The sequence below is a fragment of the Mobula birostris genome, chromosome 12, assembly GCF_030028105.1.
Source record: "Mobula birostris isolate sMobBir1 chromosome 12, sMobBir1.hap1, whole genome shotgun sequence".
NCBI classification, from domain to species: Eukaryota; Metazoa; Chordata; class Chondrichthyes; order Myliobatiformes; family Myliobatidae; genus Mobula; species Mobula birostris.
In genome coordinates, this window is record NC_092381.1 from 67,525,527 (window position 1) to 67,550,702 (window position 25,176).

Genomic DNA, 25,176 nt, shown 5'->3' on the forward strand with positions numbered 1-25,176 from the left:
TTTAGATGTTGGTAACTAGTGGCGTTTCACAGCTCTCATTGCTGGTACCCTTGCTGTTTGTAACAAAAGTGAATAATGTTGAGGGCTTGATCAGTAAGTTTTCAGAAGACACAGGTATGGAATATATAGAAATCAATGCCATAGGCTCAAGACATGCCCTTTATTGAGATGTGCTGATGACCCCTCTATTCATGTTGATATCTTAGACTGCAAAATATTCAAGAATATACAAACCCTAGTTAATAAGTTTGTAGATGACACTAAAATAGGTGGTATCATCAACAGTGAAGGTCATCAGGGATTACAGCGTGATCTTAGTTGTATAAGGAGCTTGGGAATAAAGTTTAATTTACTTGAATGTAAAGTGTGGCATATTGGAAAATTGAATCAAGGTAGAACGTTCATAGTGAGTAGTAGGTTCTTGCAGAATCTTGTAGAACAAGGGGACCTTGGAGTTACAGTTCCATGAATGTTTGCAGTGACAGATAGACACTATGATGGTGAAAGCTTTTTTGTATGGTGACCTTCATCTTTCCAGGTACAGAGTGTAGAAATTGATGTAATGCTGGGTATGCTTGATGTTGGTGAGGCAGCATTTGCAGTGTTGGTCATCCTGTCTATCATCTTGTTAAAGATGCTATTAAACTGGAAAGAATGCAGCAAGTTTTACAAGGAAATTGCCAGGGCTCAACGGTGTCATGACTCATAGGGTGAGGTTGAATAGGCTAGGAGTTTGTTCATTACGGCATCGGAGACTGAGTGGCACTATGTTATAGAGGTTGAATGTAATCATGTGATGCATAGCTAAGATGAATGCACTTAAGTCTTTTTCCCAGGGTTGAGGAATCAAGAACTAGAGCATACAGCTTTAGATGAGAAGGGAAAGATTTAATAGAAACTGATGGCAGCTTTCTTTTTACACAAAAAGATGATATGTATATGCAGTGAGCTGCCAGAATAAGTGGTTGAGGCAGGTAAAATGACAGCTTTTAAAAGACAGTTGGATAGGTAGATGGATATCAAAGATTTAGAAGGATCTGGATGGAATACAGATACATTGGATTAGCTTGGATATACATTATGGTTAACATGAATGAGTTGCGCTAAAGGGCCTACTTTCATGTTCTTTGACTCTTAATTACAAAGACTTATGTGAGGGGAATGTAGGTCTTGGGACAAGATAAAAATTCTTCCAACTTGCCATTATATAGGAATTGGTTTGTTGAGATGTTTTTGCTATGCTAACGATTTTCCATACCAATCTGCCTGTTGAATAGTGTAATGAATGTAACAATGACTTATCCTCTTATTTTCACCAAATCATACGATAAACTGTCTAACCAGTGCAGAATCTTGTTTCTATTACTTTCATCTCCAAAAACCTCACCCCTCCCACCCAACACCTATACATTTCAAATAAAAGAAACATCAAATCTATACAGTGTATTCTATGCTGTTAGAGTCCAAGTCCCTTATTACATGTACCTACGTGGTGGAAAATCATGCTCACTGGAGCAATGCAGCATTTTCCATTTTAAATAATGTAAGTGAAGTGCGGCATACAGCATTTTTGCTGAACAACATTTAAGGTCCATTTAAGAATTACAGGTCCAAGGGTGTAGAGCTGTTCTGGATGTTCATTGCGGGATCCTGAGATGAAAATCTGCTCATGCATTTGTTAACTGTTACACCTCAGTTGTGCTTGTTATGGTTTTAGTTTAAGTACATTTAGTTAACATTTACCAAGCACTTTCTTAATTCTGGTTGAGGGAAGTGAATTGTATTCATCAGATCAATGATCTCTGCTATTGTGCATTTGATAGTTTGGTTTAACATCTTTTTTCATTTCCTATTCCGTTTTCTTTAAAGGCATCAACGTAACTCAAATCAACTGTCTGTCCAGATGGTAGATTGGAAACTGTATATATTTATTTCTAGAAGTTCATTGACATCAGGGCACTTGTTATGCTCTAGCATAGTTTATTTATTTTTTTGTTTTAGTGTGACTTTAATATACATGTTTCATTTATAATTATTCATAATGAATCTTATGAGGAAAGTTTCATCCTCTACAATGGTTAGCAGATAAACTAAAGGTACCTTTCTTTCCCTAGGCTTAGTTCAGATGTCATGTTGGAGATTGAAGGACATCAGGAGGAAGAATCTGCCCAGCCTTCAGACGAAGCTGATATTCCGTCCACTAGCCAGGATCCTCCTTCTAGTTCAGCTGGTATGTAATTTGAAAGGGCTATGGTGGATTTATGTTTTTTTTTACACGGCCTGTAGATTCCACATGGTGCCCTTGTGCCAAAAGGCATTGCCAGTCAATGAGAACAAATTCAGGGGGGGAGCAATATTGTTAGTTCCACAAAATGTAATGGGAAGTATATTTAAAATTCGCGTAAATTTCTTTTTGCAGAAAGATGTATGCAATTTTGTAAGGCCTTTTCACAGTATCACACCTCTTAAGTCTTTGAGATTTATCATTGTGCTTTGCATCTGATGAAAATGTAAAGCTGGAAAGCTGGCAGCAAGGTCCCACAAATGGCAGTGTCATGATCAACATTTTCTGCATGGTGCTCATTGAAGGGTAAATTATCCAAGACACCAGTTCTTTTTAGGAACCCGTATCATACTGTGTCTTCTTTCTTGAATCAATTGAGGAAAAGTGCCCTGATTTAACACCTCTTAACACCACACCTCTAACAATTCTGAACTCCTTCCATACCATATTGGAATATCAGATTAATTTTGTATTAGGCTCTTCAGTGGGGTTTAAACCTGTAGCCTTCTGCTTCAGGGGTATTAGTTTACCTCAGTGGTTGATGCATTACTGTACAGATGACTTAAGATCACCTTGGAAGGCTATTTGTTAAAAAGAACACAAGAAACCTATTGTTTGTCATGAAGCTACCAGTATCATAAGTGTTTTTAATTTAGGTTTGATGTCCTTACTTATCCCCTTCTGTGAATATCGATTTGTTTATTTTTTTTGATAGATGCTGCCATCACACAACCTAAACCTTTAAGAAGAGTAAGGCTGTATCCACAGATGGGGAGGATTGCAGCTCGAGGACGACAATTCATTAGTCGGAGAGGCAAGAACAACTTCATTTTATATCGAGACCCTGCTTTACAGGGGAGAAATGAACACCAAGCAGGAAAAGGAAGGATTTTGACTGGAGTCTTTCGACAACAGTTTTGAGATGGGATTTTATGATATTTAAGTGTACATACAAAGTGGTGAAAAGGAACTCCTTCCTGATGGAAAAGCCAGGTTCTTCAGGGGGCTGCATATGTTTGTTCAGACCAGAGAATGTTTTTCTTAGGCATGTGGTGGGGTGGAAATCTAAGATTAGAGTCAATCTGGTGTCGGTGCCAACTGACCCAGCTAATATCTTTGTTAGGTAGAATATGGCCTCAGTTCTAGGTTAAGTATATTGATCTTTGCAGATATAATTCCAAGGAATGGCATCTGAGAAAGTCGTGCTTGAGATAACAGTATTTTTCTTTTGTGATATAGAAATTATCATAATCGTGCCAGACGCAGGTCCCCTAGGCCTGAGTCGACGTATTATTATATAGAAATGCATTGCACCAATGGAGTCCCATTTTTGTGTATTCCTACAACTCATTTTCACTCAGATGGCTATCAACTGCCCTTTGATTCTTTTGCCTTACAGTAGCCAGTTAACCTATCAGCACCTCCTTAAGATGAGGGAAGAATCCAAAGGAAACCCTTTGGGTCATGGGAGAAGGTGCAAACACCATACAGATGCTAGCTAAGGATTGTCACCATGCTAAACAGATCAGGGTTTCAAGAGTTGTAAATTTACCAGTAAATGAACATTTTGGAGTGTGCAATCTACAATAATGTATAAGACTACATATTTATGCTTCAGTTTTTAATTGTACAGGGTTATATTGTAACACAGCAAGGAGATAATTCATTTTATAAAGCAATTGTTCTCTGTCATAATTCCAGGTTATTATGTTTCCCTTTCCAGGTATGAACCTTTCAATGGGAGGAAGAAGAGGCATAAACAGAGGAAATCATAGTTAAAGAACATACTACTATGTGAATGAAGCATATTGATCTTTAGTCATTGGTTTGGCTCCTTGCTAAATAAAACAATTTTTTGAGCTTCCAACATTTGTGGGTTCCTGTCCTGTTAGTCTTTTTCCATGGAAAAATAAAATGCTTTCCTTTTTAATTTATGTTGAAACTTGTTATTCTTTCCTTTTTGGTTTGTTAAAGGCATTTGTACAAGTCCTTTGTTACACTTCTTTTCATATAAGTAGCTTTCTGGTTCACTGGATCAACCTTGTAGGATTTAGCTAAAATGGAGAGAAGTAAACGAAGGAATGATCAGACACATGAAATATTTAGTTTTCAATCTAGAAGTTGCTTCCTTTTACTGTGTGGATTGGAAAGGAACTTAATGTAAAGTTGAAATTTGAAATGCTTACATTGCTTGTAGTTAGCAAAGTTATTTTGATTATACTATACATCAGATCTTTATACAGTTAAATTATTTTCAATGGCTAACCATTCAGGGTGGAGAGGATAGGAAGGAAGCTCTTGTCAGAGTTCTAATGCTAGTGAATTAACTTTTAATAAGCAAAATTACTACAAAGGAGGTTTTTTTTTTCTATTACTCGTGGTTTGTGATTCTAATGTAAGAACAGGGTTATTTTTCACCCACTATCACTACTGATGGGATTATGGAACCTTTGGCAATTCCATTATTTTAATCTCAAATAAACAATTTGTATCTGAAATCAACAGGCAATATTTTCTAGATTCTGGAAACCTGAAATGAAAACAAAAATGCTAGAAGTACTCTGCAGGTCAGTCAGCATCTGTGGAGAGAGAAATGGAGCTAATATTTCCAGTTCTGGTGAAAGATTATCAAACTTCATTTCTCTGGATGCTGTCTGACTTGGGTATGCAAGAGGTGCTGTGAGCTGTTTTATTTGAAAGACTGGATGATGCAACACCTAACAGTATTATTACAGTTCTTTATGAACAATTTGATGTTGGAATAAGACTAATCTTTTGCACATAAGCTTTACTGACCTTATGCTTTTATCTCTGCATATTGCTATCCTCAACAAAAAAAAAAATTGCCTTTGGTCTTAAGGACAGGAATATGAAATCTAATTTGATTCTGCTTTCTCATTTGCATTCCGTACCATTTCAAACTTGTCACCTTGAAAATTCTAAGCACAAGTACATAGTCAGGTTTGTACACTATATAGTGCTGCAAATTCTGCTGTCCCAGTAAATTAGTTGTATTAATTTTCGAGGGCACTAGATCTTTGAGATAAGGTGCCAAGTACTGCTGCTGAGTTTTGACCAGGCTTTGTGTCATTAAAGCACACATTCTTATATGAGTTACAAAATTGGTGCTTTATGATCACATATTGTGGGACCCAAGTGAAATTGCTTAGGAGAAGTATGAACAGGCCTGGTCTCTTACCTAAAAGAGGAAATGTATGTAGTGGAATGGATGCAACAAAATTTATCAGATTAATTCCTGTGCTGAGAATTTTGTTATCTGAGGAAAGTCTGGGCCTTTTCTCTCATGCCTAGAAGACTGAGGAATGACAAGTGAGACAGGATAGTTGCAATGATGTTCTCCGGTTGGAGATTGCAATACCAGTATCTCTCAAGTGTTAGCCATGTAGGGCAGAGGAGTAAAAGTTCCACCAAATTGATGTGAATCTTTGGTATTACCTATTCAGGAAACTGAGTATTTTTAGAACAGGTTCTTGGATGTTAAGAAATTGAGGGGTATGGGCTTAGTGCAGGCAAGTACTGAAGTAAAAGAATTAACTGCTCTTTTTCAGTGTTACGGCAACTACTTGAAATCTCCAGTTTTCATTTTACTCTTTCTGTATCTATCTGATGCCTTTTAGTATCTTGTGCATTAAGATGCCCAATTCCTTTTATGCCTTCAACTCTACATTTCGCCTTTAAGCAAATGTTTTGAACAATCTTCCACTTTTCCCAGGGGGATGATGATGTCATGCCTCCACCAAGAGATGTATTTCAGTAAGTTTAATTCCCACAATATTTTCAGTGAATTTCTTGTTCTTATTTTTTGCAACTAGTTGGGCTTCTTAATGTTTTCTGCAAATTTGGAATTTAAATCTTTTTTAAAATAATGGTGGAAAAACTGATGTCTTTGGTCTATGTTCTCAGATACAGTACTTTCCACATCTTAGAATTAGAAAATTACCTTTATCCCAGCCTCTAAATGAACATTTTTTAAAAACTAATAAACAGTAAATGCCTCTGCCTACTTATGATCTTTCATACTTCCAGTTTATTGACCTGATGATTTAACAAACATCTGCTGTTCACAAATGCCTGCTAAGTAATGCATGTCTAAATACTCCCCTTCATTGAAATGAACTAATGCTTTCGACAGCTGCTGTTAAACTTGTTTAAATAGAGTAAACGTTTTACTCATCCTTCTTAAATACCCTGTTGATAGCCAAGTGCACAAAAAGAAATCAGGCTGAACTTACCCCGTGAGAGCACATAATATTCATATTTTTCTGGAAGTCCAGGATTTGGAAGTGAAATGGCTGATGTGACTGTTATAGGAAAGCCATGCCAGTTTTTCCTTATTGACATTTCAACAGAAAGTTCAGCTGAAAGAAAGTTAATTAGTGGTGGAAAGTAAATTATTTTATTGTGTAACACAAGAGAAGTAGTTATTGTATTTTCCTTTCTTTTGAGCTGGTTCAACTCTGCCCAGTTCAGTCACTCATTTTGGAAAACTCATTCTGCTCCAGAACTTCACATGATGCCTTGATATCAGATAAGTTCTTTGAAGCATAGGAGCACAGTGGCTAATTTGCATACGTCCGGTTCTTATTAGCTTGAGCCTGCTGATGAATTTTTTTTTCAGTGATGTGGGGAGAAACTAAAAACATTGGCTAGAATGTAACTTTAATTTCTGCACTCTTTGAAATAGTGCCAAAGGAATTCACAGATTCCTGACAGAGCAACAGGACTTGACTTTCTGCTGTAGGATAAAATTGCTGCCCTTTCATGCTACAATCTTTCAGTACTGCACAGGATAGTCAGCTTTGGAATTTTGTTCTTTGGAATGGGATAAACTCACTGTCTTCCGACTGAGATGTAGATGCTACCAGGCAAATCTCAGTTAATCTGCCTTGGTTTGCAACTAGGAAATTAATCTTCCAACAACTTCATGTAAATTAAGGCTTTCAACCAATGTTCCCATATGTTCAAATACAGCTACCTAGGGTGAGAAGGATCATTCAACATTATTCAGTTTTAATGATACATTCAAGATTTATGACAATTTGCATTAATTTTAACTATACTGTAAGAGCCAGATGCTTATTTAAAAAAAAACACAATTGCCCTCATTTTTCTCTCTCGACATTTGCTCTACTTGCGTATTCTATTTAAAAGGTTTATAGTATCTGTTTTGGGGGAAAAAAATAACCAAAAAGCTGCAGATGAAGAATTTACAGATATTTCTGATCTGTTCCAGTGCAAATCTTTTTTTGATTTAAAAACTTAAAAACAAAATTAAAAAGTCCAGACAGGTCAATTCAATGGGTTGAATCACTAGCATCATTCCAGATTGTACCATTAAATAACTTGCACCTGAAAAAATAAGATATTAAAAAGAAATAATTGCCCAATTTCTAAGCAATTATAAAAATTAGATCAACATTTATGAAACTCTCACTAAATAACCACATAAATAGCAGCAATGTGCTTAGTTTTGTGCTTTCTGCAAAATTATCCATTGTATTTTTTGGGAAAAAGTACAAGATATGATCTGCTGTTCCATAACTATCATTTTTGAATAGTTGTGCATATCATACTTCAGAATGTGTTCAGAACAAAGTTTAAACTTTATATTTGCACAACAAATTTAGTAATTGAGCCAAATAAAATTTATTTTAATTCAGTAAAATTGTTTATTGGCATCTCCATTTTCCTTAATACTCAAGGCTTATGAATCTTAGCCTAGCCAATGAATGGAAAATATCTCGGACAGTCAAATACTAAATTTTTAATTGTTTTGGAAGTTGACTAACTTTGAACTCTATAAGATGGCTTCAAAACCATGTGCTTTAGTTACTGAATCTGAGCACACAAGAATTCTGTACCTATATTTTGAAGTTTCCTGCTTTTCTGTATGGCAACCATTGTTTGCCGCCTGTAACGTCTTGCCACCTGATAAGTATAGCTGTGAGTGCGTTCTTGTGGGCAAGATGTGATGGGTCTTTGATATACATATTTCTGGTATAATCCACCTGGAATACAGAATGCATTTAATTATGAAAATTAATTCCCAAATTTTGTGCATTTACAGTGCAGTTGCACAAACTTAAAGGGAATTACTTACAATGAAAGACTGCTAATTAGCCCTTCAAGTCCATGCTAACTCACAACAAAGCAATCTAATCAGTCCCAATCCATGTCTTATTTCCCTCTCATTCCTTTCAACTCCCCTTCATTTCTCGTTCTATTTGCCTACACTAGTGCTATTTTCAATGGCCAATTCACGTACCAACATCTTTGGGATATGGAAGTAAACCAGAGTACATGGGAAAGCCACAGTTATAAGGAGAACGTGAAAACTCTACACAGAACACCTTTGATCAAACCCAGGTTGCCTGAGCTGTAAGTTTGCTCTTGTTAATGTCTGATGTTTAGTAATGAAATAGTGTACATTTGAAGACAAACATTAAAATACGATATGATGCATTGCATGTGTAAACATTCATTAATCAGAAAAAACAAATAGGGAAAATATTTTTACGAGGGAACCGAAATAACCTTTTTTGAAGAAATACACCATTTCAGGTCTGTTACGGTATGCAGCCACTGAAAGTGTAGCCGTTATTTCCCCACTCAATCCTGAAAAGCCGGCTGCAATTCTTCGAGGATAGCCACTGTCCATGTGCCCATCCTGAAATCGCCAGTACTGGTCTCCCTATAAATTCAACAAGAATCGATGCTTTAAGAGAAGTTTCTATTGAAACGCAATTAATAAACTGACACACTTAAGTAGGTGGGAATTCAAATTAAACAGTCGTCGCATTGATAACACATTCCATTTGGTTCTTTTTAAACTCATTCTGCTGCAGATTGGATAAATTTGCAGGAAGTTCAATAAATGGAATTCATTGTTATCCACACTGCTCAGTTTTTACAGTACCTGAATTTGAGTACAAGGAGTCACTTACCAAGTAGTATTTCCAAGTACAATTCTGCTCTCAATTTCCTAATAGTTTTTGCAACGCACTACTCTTTGCTAGAGGTGCTACAAGATCCCACCCCCCCCACCACAGCCCCACCACCACCAGCTGAAAGCTGAGCCCATGGCCAATTAAACACATAGCGAATTGAACTCAAAGTACCTCTGGTTATGGCAGTTGCCTTTTTGACTTTAATTGTGGGCATGTCCAATACAAATTTATTGTCGTCATCAGCTGTTGTGTTCATTGTTTTGTGTTATCATTCTTGGAGAATAGGCTCTCTGCATTTTACCTGTACTCTTTCACCACCTCTCTTAATGGTAGCTTGTGTATTAAAATTAGATTTAAAATTTTTTTTCATTTTTTTCTCGCAACGAGGGAGTAAAAATCTTTTATTTTGTATCTCCATTGCTATGTAAAGCAATAAGGAAGGAAAATGTAGGATATTGCCCAAAAACTGATTGTGTTCTGTATACATGTATGTACAGTCAGATATGCAACCAGATCAATGTGTACTGATCAATCTGGCCTGGTGAAAGAAGCTGTCCTGGAGCCTGTTGGTCCTGGCCTTAATGCTATGGTACCATTTACCAGAGGGAAGCAGCTGAAACAGATTGTGGTTGGGATGGCTGCAGTCCCTGTTGATCCTCTGGGCCCTTTTTACACATCTGCTGCTGTAAATGTCCTGAATAGAAGAAAGTTCACATCTACAGATGTGCCGGGCTGTCCACACCACTCTCTGGAGTGCCTTGTGATTGAGGGTAGTACAATTCCCAGACCAGGCAGTGACACAGTCAGGATGCTCTTGGTGATGGTGCCCCTGAAGAAAGTCCTGAGGGTTTGGGGACTCATGTGAAACTTCTTCAGCCACCTTGAGGTGAAAGAGGTGCTGTTGTGCTTTTTTCACCACACAGCTGGTACGTACGGTCCAGGTGAGATCCCCAGTGATGTGTATACCAAGAAATTTGAAAATACTCACCTTCTCAAATACAGTCCCATTGATGTCAATAGGGCCTAGCCTGTCTCCATTCCTCCTGTAATCCACAATTAGCTCCTTTGCTTTTTCGACATTGAGAGAGAGGTTGTTTTCCACTGTGTTGGCATTGACTTCTCTGTAGGCCAAATCCTAAGAACTTTCCCCAAGTCCTAAGAACTTTCTACAGGGGCACAATTGAGAGCATCCTGACTGGCCGCATCACTGCCTGGTAGAGGAACTGTGTCTCCCTTAGTCGCAGGACTCTGCAGAGAGTGGTGTGGACAGTCCAGTGCATCTGTAGTTGTAAACTTACCATTATTCAGAACATTTACAAGGTCAGGTGTGTAAAAAGGGCCCATGAGATCATTGGGGACCCAAGCCATCCCAATCACAATCTATTCCAGCTGCTACCATCCAGGAAGTGGTACCGCAGCATAAACACCAGGACCAACAGGCTCCGGGACAGCTTCCACCAGGCCATCAGACTGATGGACTCACGCTGATTTGAGTGTACTCTATATTACATTGACTGTTTTATTTATTATAAATTACTATGATTGCACATTGCACATTTAGATGGAGACATAACGTAAGGATTTTTACTCGTGTATGTAAAGGATGTAAGAAATAAAGTCAATTCAATTCATCATTGTTGGAAATTAGGCCTATCAATGTCGTGTCAAGTGCAAATTTGATCAGCGGATTGGAGCTGTGCACAACAACACAGTCATGGGTGTAGAGGGAGTAGAGGAGGGGGCTCAGGACATAGCTCTGGGGGTTTCCTGTGTTGAGGGTCAGAGGGGCAGAGGTGAGGGTGCTCATCCTTACCACCAGCCGGCGATTCGACAGCAAGCCCAAGATCCAGCTAGCTGTACAAGGCAGGGTGCAGGCCCAGGTGTCTGAGCTTCTTGTCAAATGCTGAACTGTAGTCCAAGAATAGCATTCTAACATAAGCATCCCTCCTTTCCAGGTGAGTGAGGATGGTGTGTAGTGCTGTAATTATGTCATCATTTCTTCATCAGTTATGTCAGTAGGTGAATTGTAGGGGGTCCAGTGTGGGTGGTAGCATGCTGTAGATGTAGTCCTTGACCAGCCTCTCCAAGCATTTGCTTATGATTGAGGTGAGTGTGACAGGATGCCAATCATTCATACATACTATCTTGGTCTTTTTTTGTCTAGCCTCAATGGTGAGAGCAGAGATTATGGATAATAGATTGCAAATGTAGGTGTGTAATTTCCAACAACTTTCTGACGTCTTAATTTAGAGGTGCAATTGGAGACCCATGTTTGCATGATCTTGTGATGCTTTTTGCATCAGTATGGTTGCTTTGCAATTCAGTTTTTGCAGTTCTTGTAAGCAACAACCTTGTCATTGATTGCATAGATGAAATGAAAGCAGTAGGCCAGAAACCTTTGGTAATATTATCTGGACTGAACAGCCTGGAAGTGTGGTGCAGCAGAATCTACACAAACTTCAGAATCAACCTAGATAAATAAATTGCCGGGCCAGAGGGAAATGACAATGTGTGGGACAAATTGATCTTGTATTTCAAAGATCCTATGTTACTTTTTGTGTTCTGCATCTTTAGAATGAAAGCTGTAAGAGGGAATGTTAGGTTGGTTTCTTGTGAAAAGACATGGGAAAATGTTAAATCAGCAGCCATTCTGCTTTACAGCAATTACAAACACCATTGTTATTTTGATCTCCTCATTGGACAAGGAATAAGACAAAGAAACTTACCTTAAAAAAGTATGTATTTCCAAGGCAGTTGCACCTTGTGAAGACGGTGTCTATTGGGGATGGAATGCCCCACACATCACTGATCCTATGTGGATGGTCTAATAATTGTCCTTTCTGGTTTATTGTCCAAAATAAATGGCCTGAAAACATAAAATTAAGCCACAATTCAGCTTTGTCAAATGGAAAGGATAACTGGTGTTTACGAATATCTTAAATTAAGAACCCTTGCCATCCAGGTCATGCCCACTTCTCATTGCTACCATCAGGGTCATGCCCACTTCTCATTGCTACCTGAAGACCCACACTCACCATTTTAGGAACAGCTTCTTCCCTCTCACCATCAGATTCTGAACAGACCACGAACACTATCTCACTTTTTGCTTTCTTTTTGTGCTACTTATTTTTTATATTTCCTGTTGTAACATATTGTAATTTGTAATGTATTGACTGTTCTGTCATAAAGCAACACATTACTGGACATATGCCAGTGATAATAAACCTGATTCTGCTACTTCTTAATGATTGCTAGGCAAATAATCAATGATATGATCAGCACTGAGCATTTAATGCCATTATATTATTGGCAAAGACAGATGGATTTAAATTCCAATTTACTTAATCCTATATTCTACTGGAAAACATTCAACATCCTCTCCCAATCTTCCTGGTCAATGTGTTAGCTTCATTTGGGCAGCTTGTGAGCTGTAACATTTCCACTTCAACAGACCCGCCCATTCTGATTGGCATTCACTCCCTTTGGATTAAAAAAAATGAGCCAAACCTAAGACATAAAACATTTCTCTCTGTTAAATCAGCTTGTGATCAGTCCATCCATTTTTAATCATGTGTAACTTCTGAGATTTGTCCAGAGTTGAGGCACTGACACTCTCCCAGAGGTGGAGCCAAACATCAGAAAAAAGTATTCAGATTCGCATTTAGATTTTTTTTATATATTTACAAAGTTTCTTTAACATCTTACCTCTAAAAATATATGTGGTTCCATTTTGTAGAGTTGTCATAGCATCTGAAGGCTTCTTATTACACAAATTGGGATCATTAAGGACGTCTAAATGATAATTTTAATAATAATTTGATTTTAAAATCAAGAAATCATCCATATCTCATAATTGTTAACATTTGTTGAAACTTTCATTTCACGCTTAGTTATATGATTCATTGACAACTTACCACTTGTGATATTCAACATCATGTGCCATAGAGATGCAGTGTTAAAGCATTATTCAAGTCAGAGTACTACAGTTCTTCAGCCATCCAGACCATACCAACCTAATCTTCTGCCTAGTCCCATCTACCTGCCACTGGACCATATCCCTCCCATCCATGCATCTATCCACAATTCTCTTAAATGTTGCATTGTACTCCCATCTACCATTTCTGCGGACAGCTCGTTCTACACGCAGACCATCTTCTGAGCGAAGTTCCTCTCTAGATTCCACTTAAGTATGTCAACTTTCACCCTAAAACTACGACCTCTAGATCTCACCCAACCTCAGAGGAAAAAGCCTACATACATTCATCTTAACGATACCCCACATAATTTTGTAGACATTTTTAAGATCTCATTCTCCTGTACCCCAGAGAATAAAGTCCTAACCTTTCCATATAACTCAGGTCCTCAAGTCCCAACAGCATCCTTGTAAATTTTCTCTGCACTGTTTCAAGCTTATTGATATACTTCCTGTGGATATATGACTAGAAATGCACACAGTATTCCAAATTTGGCCTCAGTAACATCTTATATAACTAACAGAACATCCCATATCCTGTACTCAGTGCCCTGATTTATGAAAGCCAATATGCCAGAAGCTCTCTTTACAACCTCATCTACCTATGATGCCATTTTCAAGGAATTATGTGTTTCTATTCGTTCTACTGCACACCTCAAAACCTTACCATTCACTGTGTTAGTCTTTCCAGGCTTGTCCTCCCAAAGTGCAACACTTTACACTTGTCTGCATTAAATTTCAATGGCCATTTTTCAGTCCATTTTCCCAGAAGGTCCAAGATCATGCTGCAAAATTTGATAGCTTTCCTCAATATCCACAATGTCCCCCCATCATGGTGTCATCTGCAAATTTACTGATCTTACCCCCATTATCATCTAAATCATTAATATAGATGATAAACTATAATTAACCTAAGGCACACCACTAGTCACAGGCCTAGAGTCAGAGAGACAGCTACCTACTACCACTCCATCTTTGCCCATGAAACAAATGTTGAATCTAACTGAGGACTTCATCCTGAATATCAAGCAAGTTAATGTTTTAACCAGTCAAAAGACCTTGCTAAAACCTGTATAGATAACATTCACTGCCTTTTCTTGGTAACTTCCTCAAATAAATACGGTATATGTTTGGTTAGACACAACCTACCAAGCATAGAGCCATGTTGGCTATCCCTGATCAGGTCCTATCTATCCAAATATTTACATACCCTGTCCCTTGTGTGGGCACGTGTCCAAGTGGTTAAGGCAATGGACTAGCGACCTGAAGGTCATGAGTTCGAGCCCCAGTCGATGGAACGTGTTGTGTCCTTGAGCAAGGCACTTAATCACACATTGCTCTGCGATGACACTGGTGCCAAGCTGTATGGGTCCTAATGCCCTTCTCTTGGACAACATCGATGGTGTGGAGAGGGGAGACTTGCAGCATGGGCAACTGCTGGTCTTCCATACAACCTTGCCCAGGCCTGTGCACTGGAGAGTGAAGACTTTCCAGGTACAGATCCATGGTCTCGCAAGACTAACGGATGCCTGTCCCTTAGACCACCTTCTAATAATTTTTCCATGGCTAATGTAAGACTCACACTGCCTATAATTTGTTGGCTTATTCTTAAAGCCTTTTTAAAACAACAGAACAGCATTAGTTATCCTCCAGTCCTCCAGCACTTCACCCATGGTAAAGAATGTTTTAAATGTTTCTGCCAGGGCTGCTGCAATTTCTGCACTAGCCACCCACAAGGCCCAAGTAGACACCTTGTCAGACCCTAGGGGTTTATTCACCCTAATTTGCCGCAAGAAAGCCAGCACCACCTCTCCTGTAATCCAGATCTGGTTTGTGACCTTACTACACATTTGCCTCAATTCTACAGTCTCTGTGGCTGTCTACAGAGTAAATACAGATCTTCCCTCATCTTCTTTGGCTCCACGCATAGATGACGACAATGATGATCTTCGAGGATCATTTTTGTCCCTTGCTATCCTTTTGCTCTTAATATAGTGCTAGAATCTTTTAATAGTCTTGCTTACCTTGTCTGCAGAGAAACCTCATGCCTTCTTTTAGCACACCTGATTTCTCTCTTAAGTGTTCCCTTGCACATCTTAACATAGAAACATAGAAACGTAGAAAATAGGTGCAGGAGTAGGCCATTCGGCCCTTTGAGCCTGCACCGCTATTTATTATGATCATGGCTGATCATCCAACTCAGAACTCCGCCCCAGCCTTCCCTCCATACCCCCTGATCCCCGTAGCCACAAGGGCCATATCTAACTCCCTCTTAAATATAGCCAATGTACTGGCCTCAACTGCTTCCTGTGGCAGAGAATTCCACAGATTCACCACTCTCTGAGTGAAGAAGTTTTTCCTAATCTCGGTCCTAAAAGGCTTCCCCTTTATCCTCAAACTGTGACCCCTCGTTCTGGACTTCCCCAACATCGGGAACAATCTTCCTGCATCTAGCCTGTCCAATCCCTTTAGGATTTTATACGTTTCAATCAGATCCCCCCTCAATCTTCTAAATTCCAACGAGTACAAGCCCAGTTCATCCAGTCTTTCTTCATATGAAAGTCCTGCCATCCCAAGAATCAATCTGGTGAACCTTCTTTGTACTCCCTCTTATACTCATTGAGTCACTCACTTGACCCTAACTGCTTGTACCTGATATGTGCCACTTTCTTTTTCTTCACCAGGGCCTCCATGTTCTGTTATACCACATTACTGAAGTGACTATGTCCCTACAGAAGTATTCCAACATATTTGCTTCTTCTCTGGTGTTATCCTACATTACTTTTTGTAGTATTTATTTTATTTGTAAGTTATACATCTTTACATCCTTGCACTGTACTGCTATCACAAAACAACAAATTTCATGCCTTATGGAAATGATAATAAATCTAATTTTCATTACTGAATTCAGTTTCATAACTTGTCATGGATCAATTTGAAACCAAGATATAGGGATTACATATCTGTAGACAATAGGTTACAGGAGCTTCCCTTCTGAATGTGCAACAATCATTAACTGCCACTGCACCTCTTTCCTTCAAACACTTTTTTACTGCTCATTTACTTGTGCATATTTGGAGCCCTTTGCTTAATGTTTTCTTCTGTTCTGAGTTCCTACATGGATACCCTTAACATGAATTATAATCAACAGCAAATAAATTGAATGTCCTACCTTCATATGATTGGGGTTTTTCAATTATCCGATTTCTCCCTTCATGAGTTGGTTCAGTTACCATGTTATCACCCCTAGTAGGATTAGGGACCTATGAAAAATAACAGTTAAGTGTTTTTTTTCCTCCAATGAATAGCTTATTTGACTTTTATTTTATGAAATGGATGACCTTTACCTGGGCTGAAATCTTTTGCAGGACAATGCTACAATTATGCCACTGCCAATTGATTAGACCATTACGATACTTTTCAATTAGGCATAATTATGACACTGTAATATCTCAAACCTACTTGAACCTTTTAAAATCTGTATTATGCAAATCAGATGAACCTACTTCTAAAAGAGCTGCTGATGAATGTAGTGCACACTTTCAAAGAAAGGCATTGTGCTTCCACCAAAAAAAAGTCTTTGTCAGAAATAACTGGGGTGGAAGAAATATTGTAAATTTCTCCTGTCGAAAGCACCAGGCTGACACAGTCCTCTCACTGCTGTTTTTCTGCATTCAGAACTTGCAGTGTCATTAATTGCTAAGGGGTTCTCCCTGGAGATGGAGGGGAAGGGAGTGTTGACTTCTACTGAAAGCCTAAAGCACTGACCAAATTATTTCTGATTCGAGTGACAGCTTCTCTCTTGAGTACTTGAGAAATAACCAGCACAAAACTCTTGCCTTTGCAGATTTGTGCTGGAAGCAGGAGACTTCAATTTTAAAATTATTTTCTTGTGGATTTGCAGTTGGAGATAGAGCTGAATTCAACCTTCAAGGTGGACAATTAAGTTTCTTTTTAAATAACTATTTCTATTAGCAAGCATATAATTGCTGAAGCAATGGTTCTGCATTATCGAATTTTTTGATATTTAAAATAGAAAAACTATTTACTGTGAATTCTGGGAATTGATAATCTGCATGGTTTTGTTTTAATTTATGTTAAAATCTGTTACCTTGTGTTCAACAGGAACTTTGGGCTTTATATTTTCTCTTTTTAACTTTGAATTTGTAGCAACTAATTCTTCTTTACTGATCTTTATTTCTATATTTAAGTTAACAGGTTCCACTGTTACAGGATTCTGCAAGACATTGACCCATGCCATTTCCACAGTTTTCAATACTGGATCTGATGTTACAGGATGTGAAGGTACAATGGATTGTGATACTCTCCCTTTGTTTAAGTTTGAACCGATGGAACTAGTTTCCTGAGGAATTGTAGGCTGTATTTGTTCTGCAGTATGGAAGCTGTTAAGATGAAGAATACTTTTTTCTGAAGTGGGGCTTGTTACTCTTTCATTATGCAAGAGCTTGGAGATTTTAGGGTCATCTTCTGGAATTGTGCCTCCTCCTTTGTTTACCACTTTAGACTCCATGGTTCTATACCCAGTGACAGAATGCTCTGCACTTCCTTTGTCTAAGAATTTAGTCTTTGAAAAAGCAATAGGAATAGAGGGTGCTGTAGCTCCTTTATTTGAGGCTTTAGGATCTGTGGAACTATGTTTGTTAACGGAAGATGCTGTCATTCCTTTGCCCAAGATTTTAGATTCTGTGTTCCTATATTCTAATTCAGGATGCATTGATGTTCCCTTATTCAAAGGTCTGGAATCTGTGGAAGTTCCAGCAGTTGTTGTCATTTCTTTAGCCAGGGTTTCATAACTCATGGAACTATATACTTTAGTTGAGGATGCTACTTTTCTTTTATCCATGATTTGAGAATCTATAGTCCCATCTTGGGGCATACCAGACATTGAATCTATTCTCGGCTCGTCAGGAACTGCAAAGTCTGTTAATCCAGCATGCATGATTTTAGGATCTGTGGATTCATGCACAGGAGCAATGGTTGGTGCTTTTCCTTTATCCAAGACCATAGAATCTGCAGAAGCACCTTTATGAACCGAGGGAACTGTTGGTTGGTTGTTCAGGATTTTTGTATGAGTGGAATTTTCTTGAAGAACTATGGTTGTTATTCTTTCATCTGTGGTTTTAGAATCCATGGTTGCATCATCAGGAACAGATGGAACTGTCTTTTCATTATCCAAGACCTCAGAATCTGTGGAAACATCCCCATCAACAGTGGAAGTTGCCAGTTTATTACCCAAGACATCAGAGTTTGTTGACGTTATTTCACTTTGGATTTTAGAATCTGTTATGCTACCTAGAGGTACAGGTAGTGTGGTAAGTCCTTCATCCAAGATTTTCTGATCAGTGGAATCATTGGTGGGAACAGTTGTTGTTATTCCTTTATCCGAGATTTTAGAATCCATGGTTCCATCTTCCGCAACAGAAGAATCTGTCATTGCATGAACCAAGATTTTTGGTTCTGTAGAAATATCCTCTGTGATGAAGACTGTGGCCACTGTTGTATCCAAGATTTTAAAATCAGTGTTCCCATCTGCAGGAACAGAGGAAATTGACATTTTGCTACCTGAGATTTGAGAACTCATAGAAACACCTTCACTAACCGAAGGCACTGTCATGCCTTTGTTCTGGATTTCTGAATCAATGGAATCATCTTCAGTTGTTGCTAATTTATATTTAATTTTAGAACTACTAGTGCTATCTTCAGGACTGGAGAGATTGTCAATTCCTTTTTTTAATTTACTAAGATTTAACGAGATTTCTTCTGGGAGGATCTGTGTTGCATTTTCTCTGTCCAACATTTTAAGTTGAATGAAAGCATCTTCAGTCATAAAAGCTCTAGTTATTTCATTACCCATGAATACAGAATCCATGGTACCATTTTCAGGAACAGTTACTGCTGATACTATTTTATATGGGATTTTAGAAGACGTTATTGTGTCTTGAAGAACAGGTGACACTGCTATTGTTTTAGCCATTACTTCTGAATCATTTTCAGGAACAGTGGTTATTAATTTTCTGTCCAAGATTCTAGAATCCATGGTCCCATTATCCAAAACAGAAGGAGTTGTCAATACACTATCCAAGATTTTGGAATCATTAGAAGCATTTCTAGCATTAATAGCGGTTGACAATATTTTACTCAAGGTATTATAACCTGTGATATCTTCAGTAAAAGGAATTTTGGTTACTCCTTTATTCATGGTCCCATTATTGGGAAGAGAAGTTGTTATTTCTTTATCCAAGATTTTAGATTTCAGGAACTCATCTTCAGGATCAGTGGGAGCTGTTATTTTCTTAGTCGAGAATGTGGATGCTGTATTTGCATCTTTGGGATATGATGTCATTATTGGATGAGAGGTTTTAGCATCTGTGGCTTCACCTTCTGGAACAGAGGATGTGATGATTCTATTATCCAAGATTTGTGAATCTGTAGAAGATTTTGTCAAAATAGAAGGATCTGTCATTCCACTAATCAGTGTAATAGAACTTTCTGAAGCCTTATCAAAGATGTTGTGTGTTGTCAATCTTGTCACAGAGAATTTAGATTCCATTTTAGCATCTTCTCTGAAAAAGGCCATTGTCATTGTTTTACCCAAGGTTGTAGAATCTGTGGTCACATCTACAGGGAGAGAGGAATCTGTCATCTCTTTGTCCAAGATTTTAAAACCTGTGGAAATGCCCTCAGTAATAGAGGGCACTGTATGCCAGTTCTTCCGGAGCTTTGTCTCGACAGAACTGTCTGCAGGAGCAACTGTTGTTACCACTTTATCTGGTAATTTGGAAACATGGTTCTGATGTTCAGGAACAGGGAATGCTGTCATTCGCTTATCCAATGTAGTAGGAACTGGGGAAGCTTCCTCTGGGACAGTGGGTGTTGTAACTTGCCTGTCTGAGAGTGTGGGTTCTATCGAGGCAACCTCTGTGGTAAAGGCTGCAGTCATTCTTTTATCCAAGAATGAATAATCCGTGGTGTCCATTTCAGGAATTGTGTCAGTTGATGTTATTTTATTCAATATTTTAGAATGTGTTATCTTACCTTGAGAAATAAGTGATGCTGTGGTTGTTATTCCTTTATCTACCGTTTTAGAAAGCATGGTCTCACCATCAGCAACTGGCAGAGCAGTCTTCGCATTAGCCAAGGTTTCTGCTTTTGTAGAAGCATCTGTCATATTAGTAGGTGTTGTTGTACTATTTTGCATATTTGTATTTTTGGGAAACAAGGACTGTGTCACTATTTGATGAAATGCTTTCAAATTTGTCGTTTTACTTTCTGGAACTGAGGATGTGATGGTTCTGTTATCCAAGGTTTTTGAATTTGTAGAAGCAAGTACAGGAACAGAAGGAGTTATTCTTCCAATAACTAATGTGCTAGAAGCCTGTTTAAGGATAGTCTGTGTTGTCATTTCTGCCTCCAAGAGATTTGCTTCCCTGGAAGTAACTTGAGGGATAAAGGTTGTTGTCATTATTTCATCCAAAATATTAGATTCTGTAGTCACATCAGCTGGAATAGAGGAATTTACCATTTTATCATACAAAATTTTAGAACTTGTGTAGATGTCCTCAGCAACTAGGGGCGTTGTCAGCCTATGGTTTTGGGTATTTGAATAAATAGATTCATTTTCAGGAATATTGGCTGCTGTCTTGTTCTCCAGGATTTTAGAATTATTGATCCTTTCTTCAGGAACAGTGGATGTTGTCATGTCTTTGTTAAATATACTTGGAACTGAGGATGCTTCATCTGGGTCAATGTATGTTGCTATTCCTGTGTTTGAAGTTTTAGGTTCTGTAGGAACAACATCAGTGTTTGAAACTGTTGGCAATCCTTTATCTGAAAACATAGAATCAGTGGTGCCATCTTCAAGAGTAGTGCCTGTTGATGTTACGTTGGAACTTGTGGAAATACTTCTAGTGATCAAGGACATTTTCGCCCCATTGCTTGTGATTTCTGAATCCATGGAATAATTTTCAGGAACTATGGTCGTTTTCATTCCTTCAGCCAAGATTTTAGGATCTGTGAACCCACTTTCAAAAATATTGGATTTTTTCATTATGCTATCCAAGATTTTAGAATGCATCTTCCCATCTTGAAGAACGGAAGTTTTAGTCAATCCTGTTTCCAAGAGTTTAGAATCTGTGGAACTACCTTCATTAGCAACGGGGGTTGTTAATCCTTCACTGAATACTTTAGTAACCATTGTCCCATTCTCAGGAACAGATAATGTTGTCAATACTGTTTTAGAATCATTGGTTCCATTTTCAGGAATAGCTGATGTGCTGACCATGATGTTGGTGGTTTTAGAGTCTGCCATTCTATCATCAGTAACAGCAGATATTGCAAGTATTTTCATCAACATTTTTGAATCCATGGTTGTCACCGGAAGAACAGAAGGAGTTGTCATTCTGTTATTGACAATTTTAGAATCTTTGGAATAATCTGCTGGAAGAGAGGGAGTTGTAATTTTGTTCAAACTAATGGAAAGACTGTCAGTAACTGACTGTATATTTGTTCTATTTTTCAGGATTTTTAAATCCATGGAATTATTTTGAGAAATAATGGTTGTTGTTTTTTCCAAGATTTTATTATCATTGGCCATGTCTTCAGGAGCAGGAAACATTGTCATTCCTTTATCCAATATACTAGGAGCTGCTGTAGTCTCTTTTAGTGCAGTATTTGTTATTTGTGTATTTGATGGTCTTGTTTCTCGGGAATCAACTTCTGCAGTAGAGACAGTTGTTATCACTTTATCCAAAGATATAGATTCTGGGATGTCATCTTCTGGAGCATGTGAGGTTGTTATCCCTTTGTTCAAGACTTTTGAATCTGTGGAAGCCATTCCAGGACGAGAGGCTTTTATTCCCTTATTCGTGGTTTTAGGATATGTGAAGCTGTCTTCAGGAACGCTATATGTTGATGTGCTTTTATTCGAGCTCATAGAATCCCTGGTCCCACCTTCAAGAAAAGCTGATGTTGTCAATACGTTATCTAAAATTGTAGAATCCTTGGTGCCTTCTTCAGGAAAAGAGGGCACATCCAATATTTTTGAAACTGTGGATGTATCTGCCGAAATATTGAGTGTTTCCAATTTTTTAGCCAAAACTTTAGAATCTGTTATCCCATCTACAGGAAAAAGGGGAGTTGTTATTCCTTTTTCCATGACCCCATCTTTAGGAATAGGTGGTGTTGTCATCCCTTCAAATGAGATATTAGATTTTGTGGAACCATCTTCAGGAAAAGGGGATGGTGTCATTACTTTTAACTGTGGCTTTGAATTTATGGTCTCATCTGTTGGAGTTGGGAGCATTGTTGTTCCATTTTCCAAGAATCCAGTGTTGGATAAAGGGACAGAGAGAGTTGTTATTCCACTCTTGGGTATATTAGGATCTATGGACATCTCTTCAGGAACAGCGTCTGTTTTCATGCCTTTTTCTAAGATTTTATATTCTGTGGAATTATCCTGTGGGATAAAAGCTGTTGTCCCTTCTTTACCTAGAATTTTAGACATCGTTGAAGCATCAATGGGAATGGAGGGAGTCTTCATTTTGTTATCCAAGGTTTTATAACTCATGGAAGCATCTTCAGTAATTGAAAGCATTGTTATTTCATTGTTCAGGATTTTTGAATCCATGGAATCTCTCGCAGGAACAGTGGGTGTTATTCCCTTATTTAGGGTTATAGATTCACTGGTCACAACTTTGGGAATGGAGCTTGTTATCATTCCCTTGCTTGGTTTACTAGGATCTGAAGAAGATATTTCTGGGACAGTGTGCAATGTCATTCCTGCATCCATGTTTTTAAAATCGACAATCCCATCTTGAGGAACTGTTATAGAATTTGATCTCTCATAATCAGGAACCTTGGACCATGGCATTACTTTATGCAGCATTCTAGAATCTGTTGTCACCTCTCCTGGGATAGGAGAAGTTGGCATCCCTTTATAAGATACTTCAGACTCCATGATCCCATTTTCAGAACTAGTTGTCATTTCAGTATCCAATTGTTTTAAATTGAATGAGGTGTCTTCATAAAATTGTGTTGACAATTTCTGATCCAAGATTTTGGAATATGTGATTCCATCTTTGGGGAAAGGGGAAGTTGTAAATATTTGATGTGGGATTTCAGAATAAGTGGCCTCACCTATCTTAGTAGGGAATGAAGTCACTCCATCATACAACATTCTTGCATTTGTAGAGGCATCTACAGGAACATGGGAGGTTGACAATCTATTATCCAATATATTAGAACCCATGGAAGTCTCTACTGGAGAAGTGTTCTTTGGCATTGCAGTGTCCAGAAAGTTATAATTCCTGAACTCACCTTCAGAAGCACTATAGGTTGTCACTTTGCTAGCCAAGGTTTTAGAATACTTATTCCCACCTTCAAGAACAGAAGGTGTGGTCAGTCTGCTATCCAATATTTTAGAATCTGTGAAACTACCTTTATTAGCAAAGTGTGTTGACAGACCTTCATCTAAACCTTTCACATCTATGGTCCTATCTTCAGGAACTGAGGGTGTCATCACTATATTATCCAAGATTTTAGAATCACTGGTACTAGCCTGAGGAAATGGGGAAGATGTTATTATTTTGTGTAACATTTTAGATGCTATAGTGGCACCTACCGGAACAGAGAGCGATGTCATTACCTTGCCTGAGTTTCTAGCATTTGTAGAAGCAGCTTCAGGAAGAACAGAATTTGTTTTTACATTCTCCAGAACTCCAGGACCAGTGACCTCTTCAGGGTCAGTGTATGTTGTCAATCCCTTCTCTAAAATTTTCGAATCTGTGGGAACATCTTCTGGGATAGGGGATGTTGTCATTCCTTTATGCAGGATTTTAGAATTTGTAGAATAATCTGCAGAAAGAGTAGGTGTTATCGTTTTATTATCTTGAGCTTCAGAACTCTTGGAAATATTTTCACTAACCAAGGGCGCTTTTATCCCATTGTTTGGAATTTTTGAATTGAGGGTATCGCTTTCAGGAACAGTAACTAATTCTTCATCTAGGGTGTTAGAATTACTGGACTTGTCTTCAGGAATGGGAAATGTTATTGTTCCTCTATCCAGTTTATCAGGAACTGAGGAAGTCTGTTCTGAGGCAGAATGAATTGTTGCGTGTGCATCTGAGATTGTAGATTCTGTGGCGGTAACTTCCATAGAGGGTGTGGTCATTGCTTTATGCAAAGACATAGAATCTGAGCTAGCATCTTTAGGAATAACTGTTGTCATTTCTTTATACAGAATTTTTGAATTTGTGGTAACGGCAGTGGTTGCTTTTATTCCTTCATTCAGGGTTTTGGGGGTTGTAGACCTATCTTCAGGAACATAATGCGTTGTCATTCTGTTTTCAAAGGTTTTAGAATCCATGGTCCCATCTTCAGGAATAACAGATGTTGTCATGACTTTCGCCAAAATTTTAGAATTGAAGGTTCCATCTTTTGAAACAGATGGAGTTGTCATTCCATTATCCAAGGTTTCAGATTCTCTAGATGTATCTGTAGAAGAACTAGTTGTTGTCATTTCTTGATCCGAGATTTTAGAATCTTGTTTTCCAAGTTCAAATCTGTTGGGATTGATGATGGTCGATCCTTCACTTACTTTAGCACTTCCATTTTCTGTAAAAATAAATCATGATAAATCAGAAAAAAATGATGATTCACTAACAAGTCATCTTTATTTGCTTGGGGCATACTCCTACTCAGCTATCAATAAATTACTTTACAATGGAAACATTGTTTTACGTTGCTTGTGGGCAAAAATCTTAGAAATGATTTTGTCCTGTCTTCTTCCGATGGTTAGAACATAGAACAGTACAGGAGCTTCCGCCCATGATGTTGGGCTGATCTTTTAACCTACTCTAAGATCAATCTAACCCTTCCCTCCTAAATAAACCTCCATTTTCCTGTCATCCATGTTCCTACCTAAGAGTTTCTTA

General features: G+C 38.1%; 2 protein-coding genes across 5 annotated transcripts in view; one reads left to right on the forward strand and one right to left on the reverse strand.

The window, feature by feature from the left end:
* Window positions 1-4,226, forward strand: part of tprb (translocated promoter region b, nuclear basket protein) — a 77,912-nt gene extending 73,686 nt beyond the window's left edge. For both annotated transcript variants that reach the window (XM_072273993.1, XM_072273994.1), the window contains exons 49-51: window positions 2,115-2,230; window positions 3,000-3,098; window positions 4,008-4,226. In XM_072273993.1, coding sequence (XP_072130094.1) covers window positions 2,115-2,230; window positions 3,000-3,098; window positions 4,008-4,063 — 271 coding nt within the window. In that variant the 3' untranslated portion in view covers window positions 4,064-4,226. The remainder of the gene's footprint in view (window positions 1-2,114; window positions 2,231-2,999; window positions 3,099-4,007) is intronic.
* The window catches only part of prg4b (proteoglycan 4b), a 39,668-nt gene continuing 16,488 nt past the window's right edge, over window positions 1,997-25,176 (reverse strand). The window contains exons 1-8 of one of the 3 annotated variants that reach the window (XM_072273990.1): window positions 17,337-23,848; window positions 16,398-16,488; window positions 12,958-13,044; window positions 11,979-12,118; window positions 8,840-8,996; window positions 8,167-8,313; window positions 6,538-6,663; window positions 1,997-4,338 (exon numbers count right to left, since the gene is read on the reverse strand). In XM_072273990.1, the coding sequence (XP_072130091.1) occupies window positions 4,253-4,338; window positions 6,538-6,663; window positions 8,167-8,313; window positions 8,840-8,996; window positions 11,979-12,118; window positions 12,958-13,044; window positions 16,398-16,488; window positions 17,337-23,840 (7,338 nt within the window). In that variant the 5' untranslated portion in view covers window positions 23,841-23,848 and the 3' untranslated portion in view covers window positions 1,997-4,252. The other 2 variants (XM_072273991.1, XM_072273992.1) reach the window with 2 other exon arrangements.